Below are 18907 nucleotides of genomic sequence, written 5' to 3' on the forward strand. Positions count from 1 at the left end.
TGTTGCCCCCTTCTTCTCCTGCCCTCAATCTTTTCCAGTGTCAGGATATCTTACATTGAGTCGTCTCTCCACATCAGGTGGCCAAAGTCTTGGAGCGTCAGCATCGGCATCAGTCCTTCCGGTGAATATTCAGGGTTGATTTCCTTCAGGATGGACTGGTCTCATCTCCTTGCTGTCCAAGGGACTCTCAAGAGCCTTCCCCAACACCACAATTTGAAAGCATCAGTTCTTCGGCATCAGTTCTCAGCCTTCTTTATGGTCCAACTCTCACATCCATACTTCTGGAAAAACCATGGCTTTGACTATGCAGGCTTTTGTCGGCAAAGTGATGTTTCTGCTTTTTAATCCGCTGTCTTGGTTTGTCATAGCTTTTCTTCCAAGGAGCAAGCATCCCATTTAGCATCTTCCTTACCTACAATCATGTGTTAGGACATGGTGTCCAGGGTCAGACAGGGAACCCCCTCCCCTTGGCCCTCTATCATGAGTCAGAAAGGAGCATCATTGGTAATGCCTATGAAAATATTCCTGACTTAAAGTAGAGCTTTTTGGGGGATATGGGGGTCTTTCTAGTGGGCTCTGAACACCTCACTTCTCTTTGCAGCAGGATTGCAGGGTTAGGAGTGTTGGTTCTGGGCAAATTACATCACTTCCTCTGTGTGCCTCAGTTTCTCTATCTGTAAAGTGGGAATAATGCTAGCACATTCCTCATAGGATTTTTGTGAGGATGGAGTCAATGTGGGTACAGTATTTCTCACAGGGCCTGGGACACAGCAAGCACTCAGTATTTACTGATTTGTGGTCGTTTTGTTAATCATCTGGGTAGGGACATGGAAAGGGCTTCTCTGGTGGCTCAGCAGTCAAGAATCTACCTGCCAATGCAGGAGACCCAAAAGACTCAAGTTCGATCCCTGGATCTGGAAGATCCCCTGGAGAAGGAAATGGCAACCCACTCCAGTATTCTTGCCTGGAGAATCCCAGGGACAGAGGAGCCTGCGGGGCTGCAGTCCATGGGGTCGCAAAGAGTCGGACAGGATTGGTGACTAAATAACAATAGCAGGGACACGGAGAAGACCCTCAGCCTTCTAGAGACCCTCTCCTGAGCTCGCTGACAATGCTCGTAGCCCTGGAGCCCCGATGTGCAAGGACGAGCGGGCACGTCAACCCCACCTGCTCTGACCTTTGCGTCCAGTCAGCTTCCCTTCACCAAGGCTCTTTTATGAGCCGCTTCTTCACTGCATACTGTCAGGCAGAGGAGGTGTTTTTCAGGCCAGCCGACAGTGTGAAGTGTGAAAAGGTTAAAGTGGGGAGGTGGGAGATGAGGCGTACATAATGGGAAGGACGTGAGGCCCAAAGCAGGGAGTCATAATTGCTAAATGGAGGTAGCTATGCTCATTCTGTCCCCAACATGCCTGCCTTAAATCACTCTGTGGACCTGGGTTCTGGGTGGGACCGTTAACCATGACACTCCTGTCCCTGGAAGATGGTCATGAGACCCAGGATGGCCAGTCATAGAGCGCCAGCCTCCTGGTGATGTAATCAGGCCAATCAGATTCTCCTTTTAGATTAGCCTGTGGATTTGGGGAGATGGATGCTTTTGTTCTCCTAGGGTTGCCAGGCCAGGAGGAAGCATGTGGACAGAGCCTGAAAAACAGAAGCAAGCAGAGCTCATAGATTGGTAAAGACAGAGTCCTGCTGATAGAGATCCTTCCAGCTCCTGGATACAGCCATGGCTGGAGCTAAGCACCCAGACCTCCCCAATTATATGAGCTCTTTTGAGCTTAGATTCTTATTTAAAAAAATATTTTTAAATATTTATTTTAATTAATTACTTTGGCTGTGCCAGGTCTTAGTTGCAGCAAATGGGATCTAGTTCCCCAACCAGGGGTTAAACCCAGGTCCCCTGCATTGGGAGCTTGGAGTCTTAGCCACTGGACCACCAGGAAAGTCCCTGAGTTTAGACTTCTTTAAGTTAGGTTTCTGCAACTTGAAACTGAATGAGGATAAACAGTATGAGATTTATTGAGCACTTACCCTTTGGCCAGACACAGTGCTAAGAATTTGATGAACATTATCTGATTCGTTTCTGGTAAGTTGCTTCATCTCTTGGAGACTTAATTTGCTAGTATGTAAACTAGGTGTGTTCTGACTTGGTGACTCAGACAGTAAAGAATCTGTCTGCAGTGCAGGAGACCCAGGTTCGATCCTTGGGTTGGGAAGATCCCCTGGAGAAGGGAATGGCTACCCACTCCAGTATTCTTGCCTGGAGAATTCCATGGACAGAGGAGCCTGGTGGGCTACAGTCCATGGGTCACAAAGAGTTGGACACAACTGAGTGACTAACACTTTCACTTTCAAAGCAGGTATAATGTTGTAAGAGTAAGACTGTTGGGAGACTTAAGTAAGTAAAACATACAGAGTGCCTGGCATATCGTAGTGGTGTCACAGAGAAGAACTGACTCTATGTTGGAACTGTCTCTTTTACTTTAACCTTTGCTTCTGTTCACTGAAAGTATACTGTCCATACATAACAGCCTGCCTCAGGGAACCCTGCCTCTCTGCCTGACTGCTAAGTCACTTCAGTCATGTCCGACTCTGTGCGACCCCTGAAGGTTAAACCAAAATGCCTTTGTCTGGGACCCTGTCCACCTGTGGATGGCTACAGGAAGGAAGAAATCAACACATCCCCTCCCTGAGACTGGCCATTCTAGGAATGGCCTATGTGAATGTGAATGTGAATGCCATTCACATTTGCAAGATGAATGGCATCCAGACCCTGTAAGATGGTTATTTTGAGACATTAGTCTTCCATCTTCCCCGTCAGCAGGCTTTCTGAATAAAGTCGTTTTCCTTGCCTCAACACCTCATCTCTTGGTTAATTGGCCTGTCATGTGGCAAACAGAGTGAGCCTGGACTCTGTAACAGCAGGTCCTCATGAAACATCAGATACTTTTCTCAGACTAGGGAACTCTGTGATGAGCATCTTTGAATGTACCTTTTGGAGCAATTGCTTCTCTATTTTTCAAAGTGGAAATTCAGGATCAGGAGTATGCCCTCATTAAGGTCCTCAACACACAGCCCCTGACTGCTCTTCAGAAACTTGCCAGTTGTATTAGTTATCTGTTGCCATGTAACAAATCACCACCAATTTAGTGGCTTAAAGAGCATATCTCTATTATCTCACCATTTCTGTGGATCAGGAGCCCAGGCGTAGATAGGTTAGGGCCTCTGCTTTAGTCTTTTTTTTTTTTTTCTTTTAATTTATTTTAGCTGTTCTAGGTCTTTGTTGTTGCACTTGGGCTTTCTCTAGTTGCAGTGAGTGAGGGCTACTCTCTAGTTGCAGGGTGCAGGCTTCTTATTGCATTGGCTCCTCTTCTTTCAGGGCACAGGCTCCAGGGCACATGGGCTCTGGAGCTTGGGCTCAGTAAATGTCATGCATGGGTTTAGTTGCCCTGTGGCATGTGGCATCTTCCCTGACCAGGGGTTGAACCCGTGTCCCCTGCATTGACAGGTGGATTCTCAACCACTGGACCACCAGGGAAGTCCTGCTTCAGTCTTTTGTAAGCCTACAGTCAAGCTGTTGACTGGGGCTGGGGTCTCATTTGAAAGCTCCACTGAGATAGGATCTGATTCCAAGCTCACTCGGGTTGTTGGCAGGACTGAATTCCTCCAGAGCTGTTTGCTAAGGGTCTCATTTCCTCACTAGTTGGAGGGCCATGTATAGCTGCTGGCCATGCTGGCCTTTGCAACATGAAGTGTGCAGGTTGAGAAGGCAAATGGAGAAAGCATGCCAGCAGATCATCACAGTCTCTTATAACCAGAGAAATGACATCCTGCCACCTTTGCTGCATTCTGCTGGTTAGACACAAGTCCCATGTCTCACTCACAGTCACAAAGATGGGAATTACATGAAGGTGGGCTCACTGGGGACCATCACTTCTTTCTTTTGTGAATTGTGTTCTTTGTGTTTGCCTAGGAAATCTTGCTTACTCCAAGGCCACAAGGATTTCTTCCTATGTCCTCCTCTATTTTTTTAAATATTTATTTATTTTTGGCTGTGTCGGGGCTCAGTTACAGCACTCAAGACCCTTGTCACAGGACATGGGTTCAGTAGATGCCCTGTGGCGTGTGAGAGCTTAGTTCCCCAACCAGGGGTCAAACCCACGTCCCCTGCATTGGAAGGTGGGTTCTCAACCACTGGACCACCAGGGAAGTCCCCAGTAGTTTTATAGCTTTAGTTTTTGCACTTAGGCCTATGAGCCCTTTGGAATTAATTTTTCTATCTAGTGCAAGGTGCAGATTGAGGTTTATATGTTTGCAAATGATGTCCAACTGAATGATGTAATGACAGTTGAAGAGAAAATGCTGCATGTAGCATGATTAAAATTCTAATAATTAGGTCTTATATATCATGAGCGCTTACTATGGGTAAGGCTCCAGCTAAATGTTTTTACCTGTGTTATTTCAGGAAGAACTAGTTAAATATCTTCTCAGAGCTATGCACGTGATAAGTTAGAACCCACCCTTGACTGATGCATGACCTGTGAGATAACCGGTTAAATTAACAAAGCAAGGTAGAGAGTAGACTGCAAGTTTGTGCAAAATGAAATGGCGTGCAGAGACACACACATGTAAACATGTGTCCAAAACCGTATTTGCTTGCACAGTACATCTCCGGGAACATACAAAAAAATTGCTAAGTGTGATTCCCTCCGGGGAAGGGAACCTGGTGATTGGAATGAGGAGAGGGAAGGAGATTTTTCGGATATGGCATTCTATAACATTTGAATTAAAAGCTGCCCCACGTCTTACCGTGGCACTTGAATCGTTGATCTTCGTTGCGGCATGTGGGATCTTTAGTTGCAGCATGCAAACTCTCAGGTGAGGCTTATGGGCACTAGGGGAAGCCCAGGTGGCTCAGTAGTAAAGAATCTGCCTGCCAGCACAGGGTTCGATCCCCGGGTGGGGAAGATCCCCTGGCAAAGGAAATGGCAACCCACTTCAGTGTCCTTGCCTGGAAAATCCCATGGACAGGAGCCTCGTGGGCTACAGTCCGTAGGGTTGCAAAGAGTCAGACACAATTTAGGGATGCGTGCATGCATGTGGGATCTGGTTCTCTGACGAGGAATCGAACCCAAGCCCCCGGCATTGTGAGCGTGGAGTCTTAGCCACTGGACCGCCAGGGAAGTCCCTATATCTTTTGCATTTTAAAACCTGTGTATTTCACAACTTGTGTTGATATTACCTGCACAAAGAATACATAAAGTTAGAGAAAAAGAAAAGAACTCCTGGTGGTCTGCCCTCAAAGCTTGTGCTTTTTGTCCACCATCCTGGCTCTGTTTATCATTTTATTGCTTCACCTCTCTTTGTCTCGATTTTCCTGCCTGTTAACAGTGGATGGTACAGCACCTACCTCATAGAACCTCCGTGACAACTGGGGCAAAGCATGTAAAACTCTTAGAGCAGGGCCCTGCCCCTGGAGAAAGCTTAATCAATGCTACTATCCTGATTTTATTCATAGAAAAAAAATGAGAAACGCACATGGCAGGTTCATAGAGGTTTCTCCAGCTCTTGGATAATACACAACTTTAATTTCCCCCCTTTTCCCCAAGAAGAAAAAAAAGTTACACACGGTTTTTATATTGAACATTTCCACACCTCCCCGGTCCAGCCCATCCCAGGAGTCCCTGTCTACACATTCTCTGGGGGATTCTATTCAGACTTTAAGTCATAGCCGAGGTTGGGTAAGGCCAGGCTCGTCTGGCCTGTGTCTAGACATCTCATTTCCCTAGGTTGTTGTAGAAAAGAGAGATTTCTTAACAATGGAAAGGTGTTTCTCAACAAAACCCCAGGGCCAGAGGGAAGAATGGAAGGAGGGAGGGAGAAAAGAGAATTGTGCTTACCTAAAAAAAAAATTAATTAATTTTGTTTGCGCCGGGTTTTCATTCCCGTGCACGGACTCGCTTCAGCGGCGGTGAGCAAGGGGGCCGCTCTTCGTTGCGCAGAGCGCGCGGCTTCTCACTGCAGGGGCTCCGCTTGCCGCAGGGCGCAGTCTCTAGCCCGTGGGCTTCAGCAGTGGGCAGCACGTGGTCCCAGTAGTTGCGGCTGGTGGGCTGTCTACAGTGCAGGCTCAGTAGTTGTGGCCCATGGACTTCAGTTGCTCTGAGGCATGTGAGATCTTCCTGAAGGAGGGCTCGTACCCGTGCCCACAGCATTGCAAGGCGGATTCTTATCCACTCTACCACCCGGGAAAGTGCAAGTCGCTCCGTATACAGTCCATGGAATTCTCCAGGCTAGAACACTGGAGTGGGTAGCCTTTCCCTTCTCCAGGGGATCTTCCCAACCCAGGGATTGAACCCAGATCTCCCGCATTGGGGCAGATTCTTTACCAGCTGAGCCACAAGGGAAGCCCAAGAATACTGTAGTGGGTAGCCTATCCCTTCTCCAGTGGATCTTCCTGGCCCAGGAATCGAACTGGGGTCTCCTGCATTGCAAGTGGATTCTTTACCAGCTGAGCTACCACCAGGGAAGTCCCCTGCTTGCTTTTTTTTTTTTTTGGAAATATTTATTTATTAGGTTGCACTGGTCTTAGTTGAGTCACATGGGATCTTCGGTCCTCGTGGCAGCATGTAAAGTCTAGTCACCTGAACAGGGATGTAACCCTGTATTGGGAATGTGGAGTCTTAGCCGATGGACCACCAGGGAAGTCCCTTAATGTGCTCACTTTATTATTATTATTTTTTTAAAGACTTTTTGTGTGTGTGTGTATCATTGTCTTTATTGAATAGGTGGATTCGTTACCGGCTGAGTTACCACCAGCGAAGTCCCCTGCTTGCTTTATTTTTGGAAATATTTATTTATTAGGTTGCACTGGGTCTCAGTTGAGTCACACAGGATCTTCAGTCAAGTCTTTATTGAATTTGTTACCATATTGCTTCTGTTTTATGGTTTGGGGTTTTTTTGGCCACGAGGCATGTGGGAATCTTAGCTTCCAGACCAGGGACTTGGACCTGCACCCCCTGCATTGGATGGAAAAGTCTTGGACTGCCAGGGAAGTCCCCTCAGCTGAACTGTTGAAGCTTCTAGCTAACCTACTATTTCTGTCTCAGTGATGAGGAATTGCAGGGACAAGTGGCCTGGAGTGCCTGTGGACATCAGCTACCCAGTTTCTTCCCCCCACGTCGCATGTTAGGTGTTGGTCTGGGGAACAGGGTGGAAAGTATAGCCAGGTGTCTTGCAGTTCAGCTTTAGAATGCCTAAAATGTATTATTGCCTGGAAAATTCCTTTTGTTCAAGCCTAGGCAAGTCCGGCTTTTACAAATTTGTATATCTACTTGTGGTTTAGTTGCTAAGTCATGCCCAACTCTTTGCAACCCCATAGATTATAACCTGCCAGGCTCCTCTGTCCATGGGATTTCCCAGCAAGAATACTGGAGAAGGTTGCTTATATACATGGGCTGCCCAGGTAGCACAGTGGTAAATGATCCACTTGCCAGTGCAAAAGATGCAAGGGACTTGGGTTCGATCCCCGGGTCAGGAAGATCCCCTGGAGAAGGAAATGTTAACCCACTCCAGTATTCTTGCCTGGGAAGTCTCATGGAGAGAGGAGCCTGGTGGGCTACAGTCCATGGGGTTGCAAAGACTCAGACATGACTGAGCGAGCACACAAGCATGCATGCGTGCACTGTGATGCCTTCCACATTGTAGCGATGCCGCATATAAGCTGTTGCAGGAATAGAGTCCCAGAAGAGCACTTGTGCTAGCCCCTTTTACAGATGAGGAAACTGAGGCTTAGAGAGGGGAAGCAACCAGTCCAGATCTCTCAGCAGGCTCGTGGTGGTGCTAGAATCCAGGCGCACTGGCTCATGGTCCTAGCTCTTTCCCTACCACGTTGCTCCCAGAAGCGGTTTCTCTCTGGTTGAGGGATTTTTATTCCAATTTGGGAAGAGATTCCCTGAAATGAAAAAAGGGCTGCTTAGCCTTCATCTCTTGGTATCATGCCAGACATGTGTTTGGAAAATTAGACCAGTGCATTACTGATCCCTTTTCATTCAAAATTAATTACATCATATAGGATTTGAAGAGTGGCAGCCAGCCCCTCCAGAAGTTTCTAGTGGACAGATGGAGGCTTTAAACTTAAACAGTTATGCACAGGTCAGGTCCATGGAGTCAAATGACTCCTAACAACATCATGACCTCATGAGACTTAATAGACAGAGGCCATTTCCTTCTAGTGTGGTGATCTTAATAACCGTACCGATATCTTGGCTATATGTCTATAACTTTGAGTTGGTTCCTTATGAGTTTGCCACACAAAATAAGCTCTGTGCTTGCAAGAAGAGACTTTTGGGAAGACTTTTCATTTATTGAATCAACAAATCTTTGTTACACATCTACTGTGTATCATGCACTAACCTAAAAGCCAGTTATGTACTTGGGATAGGACCAACACCATCTGTGTCTGCAGAGGTTCACAAGGAATTCATCTGCAAACACAGACAATCCTGAGAGGGTGGCTTAAACAAATGGGGGCTTAGTTTTATCTTCTAATAAGAATTCCTGAGGTAGGCAATTCAAGGATGGGGCAGCTGTTCAGTGATGCTATCAGAGCCTCAGACTCTGTATCTTTTGTTTTCGCCACTCACTAGGAGGTTTAACCTCATGGTTGCAAGATGGCTGTTGTGCTTCCAGACATTACATCTTTATCCCAAGTGGATCAAAAGCCTTCTCCTCCCAGGGCCTGGTCTTTTTTTTTGTTTCCCAACAGACTCTGCTTCTAAGTCATTGGTTAGGATTATGTCTGTCACGTGGCCACCACTGGCTAGAAGGTACCTAGAGAAGTGAAGGGGCAGATGGATCAGATTGGTGTTGAATGAGCCATCCTATAGTATCTACCATCCTGTCTGAATATCCAAAGGAACAGATGGTAGAAAACAACTTCATTGCTCAAAAACCATTAATTACTATGGGGACAGTGTTGTTGCCAAGATATCATGTGTTTTAGTGTGGGTTTCTTTTGAAGTAGACTCTGAGATAAGGATTTAAGACTAGCGATTTTATTGGGGTGGGTGATCCTAGGACATACTAGTACAAGAGTAGGGAATTAAGATGAAGAAGGAAGGCTATCAATTGAAGAGTTAAGAGTTCGCTGCCGTGGGCAGCTGGGGTTCACTCCCACTGGGAAACTCTGGGGGGTGGAGTAGGACAGGCCTCAGAGCTTTTCCCTCCCTGAAGGAGGGAGATAGCTGAGGCTGTTTATCTTCCAACTTTTTTCATGCTTGGTGTTCTGGGGGGTCTTCGCCCTCCATCAGTTCCAGCCTTCTTACCTGGGGAGAGAAGTCCATTCGTGGAAAGACACAGGTGTGTGTAGTGGGTGCTGTAGAAATGCACTAAGTGGTTGAGAACCTAAGGAGCTATGATGGGCATTAACCCTACCTAAATCATCATAAATCATCATATCCCGAGAGCTTTTAACCTAAGTTGGGGATTAGGTAAGCCCTTTCCAAAGAGGAGGTTTCCCCGGTGGCTCAGATGGTAAAGAATCTGCCTGCAATGCAGGAGACTTGGGTTCAGTCCCTGGGTCGGGAAGATCCCCTGGAGAAGGGAATGGCAGCCCACTCCAGTATTCTTGCCTGGAGATTTCCATGGACAGAGAAGCCTGGCGGGCTACAATCCATGGGGTGGCCAAGAGTTGGACACAGCTGAGCGACTAACACTTTCACTTCCAAAGAGGTAATTTTTAAGTTGAGATATTTTTTAAAAAGTGGGGATAAGAGTATTTCAGTTAAAGGGAACAGCATGTGCGAAGTCTCAGAGGCAGGAACGAACCTCATGTGTTCGAGGTCCAGGTGTGTGAGGCTGGCGAGGCTGGCAGGGCCTCAGGGCTACACACTTGCACAAATCCAGAGCTCACCGATTAAAAAAATATCGGCTTTCCCATGACACTCGATGCTTCATAATGAAAGGAAACCCTTCTTTCCAGGATCCTGACTTCCTCCCTCCTTCCCTTCTCTTTCTTTTAAATATTTGTTCCTTGCATCTCTGAAACGCACTCCTCCCCGCTTCTCAAAGTGTCTCTCACTTCTTCTAATAATAATATTGGCATGACTCTGCCTAAGTCACAAAGTACTTTTTAAAAAATTTTAAAAACAGACTTTCTTTCTCTCGTTCATTCATTTTCGGCCACACTGGGTTTTCATTGCTTCATTGCTTCGTGGGCTTTCTCTAGTTGCGGCGGCAGGGGCTACCCTCTAGCTGCAGTGCGCCCGTTTCTCGTTGCAGTGGCTTCTCTCCTTGCGGAGCACGGGCTCTAGGGTGCACGGGCTTTAGTAGTTGTGTTAGTTGCCCCCAGGCAGGTGAGATCTTCCCAGACCAGGCATTGAACCCTTGTCCCCTGGGTTGGCAGGCGCATTCTTAACTGGAAACCTGGTCACAAAGTATTTTTACACCCACCATCCTGACACCCTCGTAGTGCCCTCCTGGGACTGGTGGGTACGATTACCCGCTTTTTATAGCTGGGAAAAAAAAAACAACAACACAAACTGAAGCTCAGAGAGGCAACTTCTCAGGGCTCACGCAGATTTAAGACTCAAGACCAGCCTCCTGAACCCCTGTGCAAAGCCCTTCTCTACCAGCTCGGGGTTCAGCATGTGGCTTTAATCCTAAAGGTGGTGCTTTGTTTGGTTTCTGCCTCGGAAGCCTTCCGGTTTTATCCTGCCTCTTTAGTTGACTGGCTGAGTAGTCATAGCATCCGTTGTTTGATGTGCCCCCTCCCCTGCCCCAGATTCATTGAAAAACATTACTTTCTGTTCATTTTACAGTGACTGAGCATGATTCAGGTAGATTCTATCAAAATCCTCAGGAAAAAATAGAATGATCAAAGCCTACAAGGTTGTCTTTGCAATGGGGCATGGAAGAAGGTCTCCTTATGGGGATGAGGGACGTGGGACCCAGTGAAGGAAAGTGCCTGCACCAGGCGGAGGGGATATCATCCACCCTGCCCCCGCCCCTTCTCCTGGCTGTGGTCATAGCTCCTTGGTTGTCCTTTGGGGACACTCCAGTATTCTGGCCTGGAGAATCCCATGGACTGTGTAGTCCATGGGGTCGCAAAGAATTGGACATGACTGAGTGACTTTCACTGTCCCTTGGGGAGCCAGCCACATTTGCCAGAGAAAAGACAGGATGCTCAGTTAAGTTTGAACTTCAGATTAAACAGCAACAACAGTTTAATTTTCCTTTTAAAATAATTAATTAATGGCTTCACTGAGTCTTCATTGCTGCACACAGGCTTTCTCTAATTGTGGTGGGTGCAGCTACCCTCTAGTTGCAGGGCATGGGCTTCTCACGACTGTGCCTTCTCTTGTGAAGCACAGGCTCCAGGGCTTGCAGGCTTCAGCAGTCATGGCTCTCAGGCTTAGTTGCCCCATGGCATGTGGGATCTTCCTGGACCAGGGATTGAACCTGTGTCCCCTACATCGGCAGGTGGATTCTTTTCCCCTGGACCACCAGGGAAGTCCAACGACAATTTAAAAATATAAGTGTCTCCCACATACTGCATGGAGCATATTTATACTAAAATTTTATTATTCATCTGAAATTCAAATGTAACTCTGTGTGTGTGTGTGTGTGTGTGTGTGTGTGTGTGTGTGTATGTGTGTGTGTGTGTGCTCAGTCGTGTCAGGCTCTTTGTGGCCCCATGGACTGCAACCTGCCAGGCTCCTCTGTCTGTAGGATTCTCCAGGCAAGAATACTACAGAGTGGGTTGTCATTTCCTCCTCCAGGGCATCTTCCTGACTCAGAGATCGAACCTGCATCTCTTAAGTCTCCTGCATTGGCAGGTGGATTCTTTATCTCTAGTGCCCCTGGGAAGGCCTCAGATGTAACTAACTGGGCACCTCTGTTTTTATTTGCTACATCTGGCAGCCAGGACGTCTCTTAACTCAAATGGTGATGATGGGACCGATTCACCCTCCCTTGGTTTCAGGAGCAGGCGGGTGACTGATCCAGGCTTGGCCAGGCGGTGCCTTCTACTCCTGTCATTCCTAGAGATTGGGTCAGAGATGGGAATCCTGGAAATCTGACTTGCACCACTGAGAAAGACATTTGTTCTTTTTGTTGGGATTGCTAAGTGATGAAAAAAGTAGCTCCTGGGGTTCCAACCAATGAGAATCTGAGTAAGAACAAAGCCGGGAGAGGACAAACAACGGAGAGATGTAGAGGAATGGAGAGAGAAGAGATTAAACCTTAAAGACGTTATTAGGGGGTCCTGGGACCCACCTCATTGAATTGTACCTTCAGTTAGGCTCCCAAATGTCGATGGAACAGTTGAGGACTGTTTGGATGATGGTGTAATTGAAGATAACGATAGTAACATGATAGAGTGGAAGGCAAACTCTTTAGTGGGGACGGTTAACTGCGTGCGTTCATGCTCAGTCATGGCCAACTCTGTGACTCCATGGACTGTGGCCCACCTGGTTCCTCTGTCCGTGGAATTTTCCAAGCAAGAATACTGGAGCGGATTGCCTTCCTTCTTCAGGGGATGCTTCCGACCCAGGGATCGAACCCGTGTCTCATGCCTCTCCTTCATTGGCAGGCAGATTCTTTATCACTGTGCCACCTGGGATAACTAAGGGGATGGTTACGGGAGATATCAGTCTTACTCAGATGGTGGTTGAAGGGGTTCTAGAGCAGAACGGGGTGGTAAAATCAAGGGGAGCATGCGTTCTTGCTGGTGATGGCTCTGTTCAGGGTGCTGCTGCTGCTGATGGAGATGAGGACGCTAGTGATGAAGAGTAGGATGGTGTTGGTAAGAGAGGATTAAACAAGGGAAAGAGTAGTTGTCAGCCTTAGTCTATCACCACATCCTATCAAGTCAACCCCTCTCAATTAAAAAGATAATCTATTCACTTCTCCACCTACTCCCGGCCACCACCACTGTGGCCTGACCATCCAAACATCTCTTGTGCTTCTGTTGTTAAGTTGCTCCTAACTGGCTTCCTTGCTTCCTGTGCTGTCTCCCGACAGTCTCTGCTCCACAATAAAATCGGGAGGAAGAGAGATTTTAAAAAAATGTAAATTACAACATTTCACTTAGTCTTTTCAAAACTGACCAGGAGCCTAGACTAGAAACCAGACTCTCTTTTATTGACGGATAGTTGATTTACAATGTGGTCTTTTAAAAATTTTATTTATTTCTAATTGGAGTCTAGTTGCTTTACAATATTGCATTGGTTTCTACCATACATCAACATGGATTAACCACAGGGATACATATGTCCCCTCCCTCATGAACCTCCCTCCCACCTCCCACCCCATCCCACCCCTCAAGGTTGTCACAGAGCACAGGATTTGAGCTCCCTGCATCACAGAGCAAATTTCCACTGGCTTTCTAATTTTGCATTTGGAAATGTATAAATATATGTTTCCATGCTACTCTCTCAATTCGTCCCACTCTCTCCTTCCCCCACTGTGTCCAAGTCTGTTCTCTATGTCTTTGTCTCCACTGTTAGTCACTCAGTCTGTCCAACTCTTTGCCACCCCATGGACACTGCTGCCTTGCAAATAGGTTCATCAGTACCATCTTTCTAGATTCCATATATATGCATTAATATATGATATTTGTTTTTCTCCCTGACTTACTTCACTCTGTATTATAGGCTCTAGGTTCATCCACCTCATTAGAACTGACTCAAATGCATTCCTTTTCATGGCTTAGTAATATTCCATTATTCATATATATACCAAACTTCTTTATCCATTCGCCTGCTGCTTCTATGTACAATGTTTTCTTAATTTCTGCTCTACAGCAAAATGATTCAGTTACACACACACACACATTCTTCTTTAATTATTTTTCATTGTGGTTTATCATAGGATAATACGGAATATAATTCCTCTTACTATGCAGTTGGACCTTGTTGATTATCCATTAAAGAATTTTTATATAAAAACCTGATCTGTCTTTTTTCTCTGTAGCGAGCCTAGAAAAATCAACTGAAAGGGGAGATTTTGGAGAAAGGGTGGTTGAAGCTGGAGGGAGAGGCTATTGAGGATGACCTGGAAACAGGACAGGTGCTAGCTGTCCTTCCTAATCCCCCCGCCCCTACCCCACCCCCTCACCCCCTTTGTGGGAAGACCGCCCTCCGCTCTGTACCATCCTGCCCATTTCTCTGTGCGGGGCGCTTGGGCGCTGTGCACAGAGGAGGAGCGCGCGTCCACTGAGCTCAAAGCTGCGGGAAGGGCGTCGGAGGGCAGACTCCCTGAGCTGGGGGTGGGCGGTGGGGTCGCGGGGCGGGGCTGGGAGGAACGGCGAGGCCCGGCAGAGCGGGGAACAGCTGGGATGAGCGCGGAGTGCAGGAGTGGATAGGTGGGAGGAGGGTCTGCGAGCAATTGAGGAGCGGGAGCGAAAGGGTGCTCTGGGCTGCCAGTGTTGATCGAGGTGGGGTTTTTAGATCGTGATGGGGTCTGAGCGGGGAGGCGGTGCAGGTCCCAGCCTGCAGGTGAGGGGCTGAGGGGCGGAGCCAGGGGCGGAGGCGGGGATCGAGGTCCCGAGGACCCAGTTCTGGTTCCCAGAACAGGGGCGCGCGAGCTGCGGGCACTGGGAACTGTGGGCGGCGGCCAGGGTCGCGGCTCAGCGATGCGGGTGCACCTGGGCGCGCTGGCCGGCGCGGCGGCGCTGACCGGGGCGCTCAGCTTCGTGCTCCTGGCGGCGGCCATCGGCACCGACTTCTGGTACATCATCGACACCGAGCGCCTGGAGCAGGGCGGCCCGGGGGCGCGGGGCCCGGCGGGGGCCGCCAACCGCAGCCAGCTCGAGCCTCTGAGCTCGCACTCCGGGCTCTGGCGGACCTGCCGGGGTAAGGGGGCACCCGGGGAGCCCGGGCGGTGGCCGGACCTGTTGCTTTGCGCGCACTCCGCTCTCAAGCCCCGGAGCCCGTGAAACGCGAGGTCCGGAGCCGGACGGGAGGTGGCCCAGGGTCCTGGGGCTGCCATCACCCCTATAAAGAGGTGCCCCGCTCAGCCCACCGCTGCTCCGCGACCCTACACCCCCCGGGTGGGACATCCAGGAGGGAAGTGGGGACGAAGGCGCGGGCTGGGTCTGAACCCCCGGGGATCCCCCCCAGCCCCTACGCCCACCGATTCCTCTGCCCCCCCTCCCCCAGTCCAGAGCCCGTGCGCGCCGCTGATGAACCCCTTCTGGCAGGAGAACGTGACCGTCAGTGACTCGAGCCGGCAACTTCTCAGTGAGTTCGGGGAGGGTGAGATGGGGGGCGGAACCCGGGGCTGGACGCCAGTTTGGGAGCTTTTATCCAAACAGGGGGCGGGGGCCCTGCAGAGGAGAGGGCCACCGAGGTGGCCTCTGACACGGGCAGGAGCGGGGGAAGGGGTATAGGAGAAGGAGGTGGGACCCTCTGGCTCCACGGGTGAAGTTGTGTGGTTGGGGATTCATTCGACAAACGTTGGCTGCAGGCTTTCGGTGCGCGGGGCAGCGGGGTGCTGAGCTCCAAGCCCCAGGCCTAGCGCTCGGGGCGCAGAGGCTAGCTGGCGACACCGAGGGGGAAGTGCGCAGTTCCATTTCAGAGTGGCAAGCAGCACGGGGGAGGGGGACTCGGAGCCTGAGGAGACACCTTAACCAGCCTGGGGAGCTGACTGGCACACCCCATGGTCAGCCGTCACTGCATCCTCGCTGTTGAGGACAAGCGCTTGGCAGCACCAAGGATGCAGTAAATATTGGCTGAACGATCCAAGAGAGGAAAACCAGGAGTCCAAGGACAGCTCCCCATTCCCAGGGGCCTTGTGTCTGTTGTTCCTGGCTGACTTCCCAGTGCCTGGCACGGTGCTCCGAAGTCAGAAAAGCCGGCAGGATTTGAGGACAGAATTCGGGAAAGCAAAGGGGCTGAATAAACACTGGAGGGAGGAGGGAAAATCAGAGCCATAGTTCAGTTCACCAGCGGCCAGACCTGGAGCTGAACTCCATTTCAGCCTTCATTTAATCCTCACAGCCTTCCTACAAAGTTCTTGTCATCTCCATCTTAATCTTTACTTTTCCAAAGAGGAAACACGCCTAGAGAGAGAGGTGCCATACAAAGTAAATGATGAGGAAATGAGAGCTGAGTTCCATAGACCTTGAAAAGTATGGGCAGCTTTTGATAGACTTACTGAGGGTTGGGGATGGGACTCTTAGAATAAAGACAAGTCCTTGGCATGGCCCACTAGGGCTGCCAGGGCCCCTCTTCAGCTCCACTCTCCCCTTTTCTCTTTCCTCTCCGGCTGTGTTGGCACCAGTTCCTGGAAGGTGGCACATTTCCTCCCACCACAGGGACTTTGCACACGCCATTGCCTCCACTCAGAGTCTCCCTGCTCCCATCCTGCCAGCTTGACTTAGTCAGTTCCTACTCACAGTACAGGTTGTGTGACATTTTTAGAGTTAAAAGCTGACCCCCTCACTAAACAAGCTCCATGCCAGCAGGGACCATGTCTCTCTTGCCACAGCTGGAATTTAGCACAGAATATTTAGTATTTAGCACAGAGCCTGGGCTTCCCAGGTGGCGCTAGCAGTAAAGAACCTGCTTGCCAATGCAGGAGATGCAGGTTTGATCCCTGGTTGGGGAAGATCCCCTGGAGGAGGGCATGACAACCCACTCCAGTACTCTTGGCTGGAGAATCTCATGGACAGAGGAGCTGGGCGGGCTACAGTCCATAGGATTGCAGAGTCGGACGTGACTGAAGTGATTTAGCACACACAGCATTGGCACAGAGTAGCCCATGAGCCAAGGTTGGCTAAGCAGGTGTGAGAGTGAATTTAAACTATTTTTTAGAGGTGGAACTCAATCCATGTTTGTTGAATGAATAAATGAGTACATGAGTACCAGACTGCTTCTCTGAAGTCCACTGGTGTGCTGGAAAATGCTTAACAATTGGCTCTCTGGGGGAGGGGAGCATCTTGATTTGTGGCATTTGCCAACCTCTGTGGAGTAAATATTCCCACTGCGGTCAATTTCAAGCTGTCAACATGACGTCCACTGGTTCCGCGTATTCCTGAAAACTTAACAGTTGACTGATTTAATGGACGTGAATTGGAGCAAACTCTGGGAGATGGTGGAGGACAGAGGAGCCTGGTGTGCTTCAGTCCCTGGGGTCACAAAGAGTAGGACAGGACTTAGCAATAGAACAACTCTGATATAATCCAGCTCCAGCACACCACGGGCTGCCCTTGTAGCCCAGTTGGTAAAGAACGTGCCTGTAATGCGGGAGACCCAGGTTCGATTCCTGGGTTGGGAAGATGCCCTGGAGAAGGAAATGGCAGCCCACTCCCGTATTCTTGCCTGGAGAATTCCATGGACAGAGGAGCCTGGCAGGCTACGGTCCATAGAGTCACAAGAGTCAGACATGACTTAGCGACTAAACCACCACCTGCACACCACTGCCTGAAGTCCCACTGAAGGGAATATCCGCTAGGTGCTTAGAAACTGAGGGGGGTGGGCATGGAGGAAAGGAAGGGATCTCACGAACTCTCTCATCAGCTCCAAGTTGCACCAGGAAGACCTCTGGGTGTTCTCAGAGCATTTCAAGCATCATTAGGAATTCCCGTTCAAAAACTCCTGTTATGTGTTAGCTAGCAGGCAGGCTTCTGAATGGATCACACTGGTCCACAGAGAAGGCTGGAGAATGTAACCAGGAGTTGCTGTATCAGTTACTACAGCCTTAAAACAAAGTTGGGTGTCCCTTTGCACGTGAAAATTGTGCCTATGCAGCTTATTTATTTATTTAAAACTTAAAAATGTATTTATTTGGCTGTGCCTGGTCTTAGTCGCGACACACAGGATTTGGGTCTTTGTTGTGGCATGAGGGATCTTTTTAGTTGTGGCATGCAGGATCTAGTTCCCCGACCAGGGATCAAACCCCGGCCCCCTGCATTGGGAGTGCAGAGTCTTAGCCGCTGGACCAGCAGGGAAGCCCCAGCTTATTTTTGTTTATTTGTTTAATCAAGTAAACAAGAGGGTTTTCCCATGGCGGGGGTTGGGGGGGAGAATAATCAAGAATTTTTGCCTGTAAACTGAGGGCTGGAAGTCAAAGCCCAGCTTAGACCTTTACCAGGACCCCTCTGTGATCCCGGGGTTGGTGTCTTAACCTCTCTGAGCCTCAGCTTCCATATTTATCCAAACGAGATAACAAAACCCTAAAGGGGTGTGGGGTCAGGATTCCACGAACTAACTGGATGAAAAGATGGACATTTACTGGCACCTGGCTTAGTGCCTGTTGTTGTGTGATCTCCCTGTTGCATCAAAGAATGATTTGATGTAAACATGCTCGACACGTACTGAGTGATCAGTAAACACTAGTCCTCTGTACCGTTCCTTCCAGCCTCTTTTAGACGCAGTCACATCTGTGGCCCTTTGCTGGGCTGCATGCTGGCCTTCAGCCTACTTATCACATAAGTGGGTACACTGGATGGCTAAGCAGTCAGCACTGGTCTGGCCTCTTCGTGAAGCTTGTTAATGCAGCAGCCCTGCATGGTCCAGGGTTTTGAGAAACAGGCAAAACCCACGTCCACAGTCTGCACCTCTGTTCACCCTCTGCCCCAGGTCTAAGCCCCGGCTTCACCACCAACCAGGCATGTTGTTGCTGTTTAGTCACTCAGTCGTGTTGACTCTTTGTGACTCCATGGCCTGCACCACGCCAGGCTTCCCTGTCCTTCGGTATCTCCCAGAGTTTGCTCAAACTCATGTCCATTGACTCGGGGAAGCCATCTAACCATCTCATTCTCTGTCACCCCTTCTCCTCCTGCCCTTGATCTCTCCCAGCATCAGGGTCTTTTCCAATGAGTCAGCTCTTCACATCAGGTGGTCAAAGCAGTGGAGCTTCAGCTTCAGCATCAGTCCTTCCAATGAATAATCAGGGTTGATTTCCT

The 18907-nt window shown here is 49.1% G+C and overlaps 1 protein-coding gene across 8 annotated transcripts in view; it reads left to right on the top strand.

The window, feature by feature from the left end:
* TMEM114 (transmembrane protein 114) overlaps positions 1–18907 on the top strand; it is a 49457-nt gene that overhangs the window by 17455 nt on the left and 13095 nt on the right. For 2 of the 8 annotated variants that reach the window (XM_045164304.1, XM_045164305.1), the window contains one exon: positions 15159–15239. The exons of 1 other annotated variant lie outside the window; for it this stretch is intronic. In XM_045164304.1, coding sequence (XP_045020239.1) covers positions 15159–15239 — 81 coding nt within the window. Of the gene's footprint in view, positions 1–14131; positions 14853–15158; positions 15240–18907 lie in introns of those variants that run through there. 5 more of the 8 variants (XM_045164306.1, XM_044936271.2, XR_003106364.3 and 2 more) reach the window with 5 other exon arrangements.

Source organism: Bubalus bubalis, chromosome 24 (genome assembly GCF_019923935.1).
Source record: "Bubalus bubalis isolate 160015118507 breed Murrah chromosome 24, NDDB_SH_1, whole genome shotgun sequence".
Classification (NCBI taxonomy): Eukaryota; Metazoa; Chordata; class Mammalia; order Artiodactyla; family Bovidae; genus Bubalus; species Bubalus bubalis.